Source organism: Arvicola amphibius, chromosome 4 (genome assembly GCF_903992535.2).
Source record: "Arvicola amphibius chromosome 4, mArvAmp1.2, whole genome shotgun sequence".
Classification (NCBI taxonomy): Eukaryota; Metazoa; Chordata; class Mammalia; order Rodentia; family Cricetidae; genus Arvicola; species Arvicola amphibius.
Genome location: NC_052050.1, coordinates 98,520,636 through 98,524,084, shown reverse-complemented (window position 1 = coordinate 98,524,084; position 3,449 = coordinate 98,520,636). Strand labels below are relative to the sequence as shown.

General features: G+C 41.0%; 1 protein-coding gene across 1 annotated transcript; it reads right to left on the bottom strand.

Moving 5' to 3' along the window:
- Positions 1-1,844: 1,844 nt before the first annotated feature.
- On the bottom strand, positions 1,845-2,000 carry LOC119813611 (60S ribosomal protein L39-like). The gene has a single exon (XM_038328990.1). The coding sequence runs from the start codon at positions 1,998-2,000 to the stop codon at positions 1,845-1,847; it is 156 nt and encodes a 51-aa protein (XP_038184918.1).
- Between the last annotated feature and the right edge of the window lie 1,449 nt (positions 2,001-3,449).

Genomic DNA, 3,449 nt, shown 5'->3' with positions numbered 1-3,449 from the left:
CCACCCCTAAGAAGCCCTATATAAGCCCTGAAAACTCCACCCCTAAGAAGCCCTATATAAGCCCTGTGCCTGTTCAGTTTGCTGCTGCCTTTTTCCACCCTGGCAGAGGCAATCACTCAACTCTCCTGGATTCCTCTCTCCCAATACATTTCTTGAATGAGGTTTAACTGAGACCTTCTTTTGCTGGGGCAGGGAAGGAGCCTGGGCTGAGCATGACAAGGAGAGTGGAGCAGGATTCTAACATGTTCACTAGGGAAAGTTTCTTAAGAGTTGTTACACTTGGGGGACCCAACCAGGGGAAACCCTCCCCTGCCAGGATAGAGTCCTTACATTGGGGAAACCTTGCCCAGGAGCAGGGCTGTAAGCAACTACACTTAAGAGTGAGTGTGGTATTCATTTTCTCTCAATTGCCAGAATAGCATCCAACTGGCAACACTTAGAATAGTGTGAGGGTTAGTCAACTATAGTTATGGTGTCTTGTCAAAACATTTTTTAAAAAACAAAAATTATCTTGTGTAAATTGGTCACTGGTCACATAGACTAGTCATAAATTTCTGTACAATGTCCCTGACCTAAAGGTTTCGAGACCAGCCTGATGGCCTGCTATTGTTCTGCTTCTGTAAACAATGCTTGCTTGTGGCAGACATCCACAGCTGTTTTTCTGAGTATGTCATACGACTGAGGTTTTGCCTTTAAAAGCTCAAACAAATTGGGAGGTCAAGACTCCATATCATTTGACTTATTCAGATCTCAGTGGTCTCCTAACAGGACAAAAAAGGAGAACCTGTAGGGAAGGATGAGGGCCAAAGGTCAGTTCCCTGCAGTCTGGAAGTGACAATAACCAGGTTTTGTGTGTGACTCCCACGTCAGAAGCACCCACAGGTGTCAGTCAACCACTGTGTCCAGATTCTCAGTCCAGAGGCATTTAGGTCATTAATCCTTATATATACACTCAGTCTGCACCTGTATAACAGAGGCAATGCATAGGCACCAGAAAGCCTTCTAGGATACAGTGGGCCAAACGCTGCAGATCATGGCGGGCCAGTGCTTCCACCGGCAACCACCTGGGGAAAACTGCGAAAATCACTGAGGCATTGAAGAGCACTGGAAGCAGTGGAAACCACTTACAGAGCAGGGAAACTCAGAAATGTGCTAAGGGATTTAGGTCCAGTTTCAGAGACAGCCTCATTTTCATTTGTAGCCCTGGCTGGCCCAGAACTGGCTTTGTAGGCCAGGCTAGCCTTGAACTCACTGAGATCTGCCTGCCTCTGCCTCCTGTGTGCTGGGAATAAAGATGTGACAACAGCCACTTTATATCATTTGCTAAATGAGACACATATTAAGGATCAGAGAGCAATTATTGGTTAAAAAAACATCTAATTTCAACACCCATGTGAAATGACTGACAAAATGCATCTCGATAAAAAGTTTCTACAGCTTCTGTCACTTAGTCTTGCTAGAGTCCTCAGAGCACTCAGACGGCTGAGGAAGAAGGATCATGAGTTTGAAGAAAGTCTGGACAGGTCTCAACACTCAACTTCCCAAACAAGAGCTAGAGATGTAGTTCAATGATAGACTATTTCTCTATTATGCCAAAGTCCTGGTTTGACCCCCAGAACCACCAAGCAAAGTAAGTTGTAAGACACAAGCAAATATTTTTCTACCAAACAAAAGGTTTCACATATTTATTACTGAACTATTGAATGAACCTACCAGAGTACAGAAACAAAGAAAAAACTCACATCCCCAATAAACACACTCAGATATCCAGACAATGGTAAGGTTTTAAACTTGATGCAGTAAGTTAGTGGTGACCTTCAAACAGCATCAATACACATGGTTCCTTATAGACCCAGTTTGGTTCGTCTCCAGTGTCTCCTCTTGGAGTTGTACATGATTTTATTGCCAGTTCTCATCTGAATCCACTGTGGAATGGGGCGATTTTGCTTTTGTTTCTTAGCCAGGACTCGCTTGATCCTGAATGTCTTGTGAGAAGCCATGGTGAAGAAAAAAGTCAGACAGGCACACACTGTATGAGAGAGAAAGGCAAAAACTTGTAGTCATTAACAAAAATGGATGATGGTACCTGGGAATGGTGGCGCACGCCTTTAATCCCAGCACTCGGGAGGCAGAGGCAGAATCTCTGTGAGTTCGAGGCCAGCCTGGTCTACAAGGCAGGTTCCAGGACAGCAAGAGTTGTTAAGAAAAGAAACCTGTTTTGAAACAAAACAAAAAACGATGAAAGAGGCATTCAAGAGGAAAAGCAAGTGAAACAATCACAACAGTTGATCTAGAAACGGGGTTAAGCACCAAAAAATTCCACTAAGAATTCAATCAATAATTGAACATACAGTTCTCAAGGTTAACCTGAACTATACTTGACCCTGTCTAAAAATAACAAAACAAAAACAAAACAAAAACCCACCAGAAAAACAAAACAGAGTGTAGGGAAGGGAAAGAAGCTGCTCAATTAGCTGATTCATTCCATCAAAGAATTTAATAATTGGGAAAAGGTTTCACTAAGTAATTTTTCTTCCTGGATCAAAGAGTTGGCAGAAATATATTGTGTTAAGACTGACCTAAGTAATAGTCTCATGCCTCATGGGTTAAAGATTTGTAACCACATTTTTATGACATTTTAAATCCTTCCTCAAACAGCAGTGCCATGCACATGTGGGTACAAATGTTTGCTGGAAATTTAAATTCTTTTGCTAAAATTATCAACTATCTTTTTTTTAAATTTCTTGCACCAAAAATAGTTTTAAAAATATTTAGCTAGATCAAAAACAAACGAAAAACAAAATAAAAAACCCTATTTTGATAATACAATCATTTAATTTAATTTGAATACTTCAAGTCTGCTACAAAATGCAAAGATGAGCCAGACATGATAGTGTATATTGTCAATCCCAGTATTGAGGAGATAGTCATGGCAACAGTTCAATTTCTACCAAGTTCAAGTCCAGCATGGTCTATACAGCAAGATCTCAGTCATCTAGCCAGTGAGACAAAGTTAGACCCTGACTTGGAAAAAAGAAAGTGAGAAAGAGAGCATTTCTTTTGTTATCAAAAGAAAAAAATATTTTACTAATGTAAAGGGCAGTTTAAAAATAGAGACAGAGAGCTGGAGATGAGCGTATGTATTCTTCCAGAGGACCCAGTGCGGTTCCTAGCGTGTGTGTCAGTTCACAGCAGCCGACACACACCTGTAACGTCAGTTTCAAGGGATCAATGCCCTCTTCTAACCTATGTGGGGACCAGGCACACACATGGTACACATACATACATACAAGCACTCATACACACAAAAATAAATCTAAAAATAAAAGTTAAAGGAGACAGAACAGCTGAAATTCTCCATCACAAAGGTCTCTTCACACAAATAACTTTCCCCATACATTGAACATGACGTATTTTATCTTTGAAAACTTGTATGCATTTCCCAGCTT

What these genes read in the sequence shown, in the direction of transcription:
- LOC119813611 (XM_038328990.1), bottom strand. Translation starts at nt 2,000, where the DNA reads ATGGCTTCTCACAAGACATTCAGGATCAAGCGAGTCCTGGCTAAGAAA.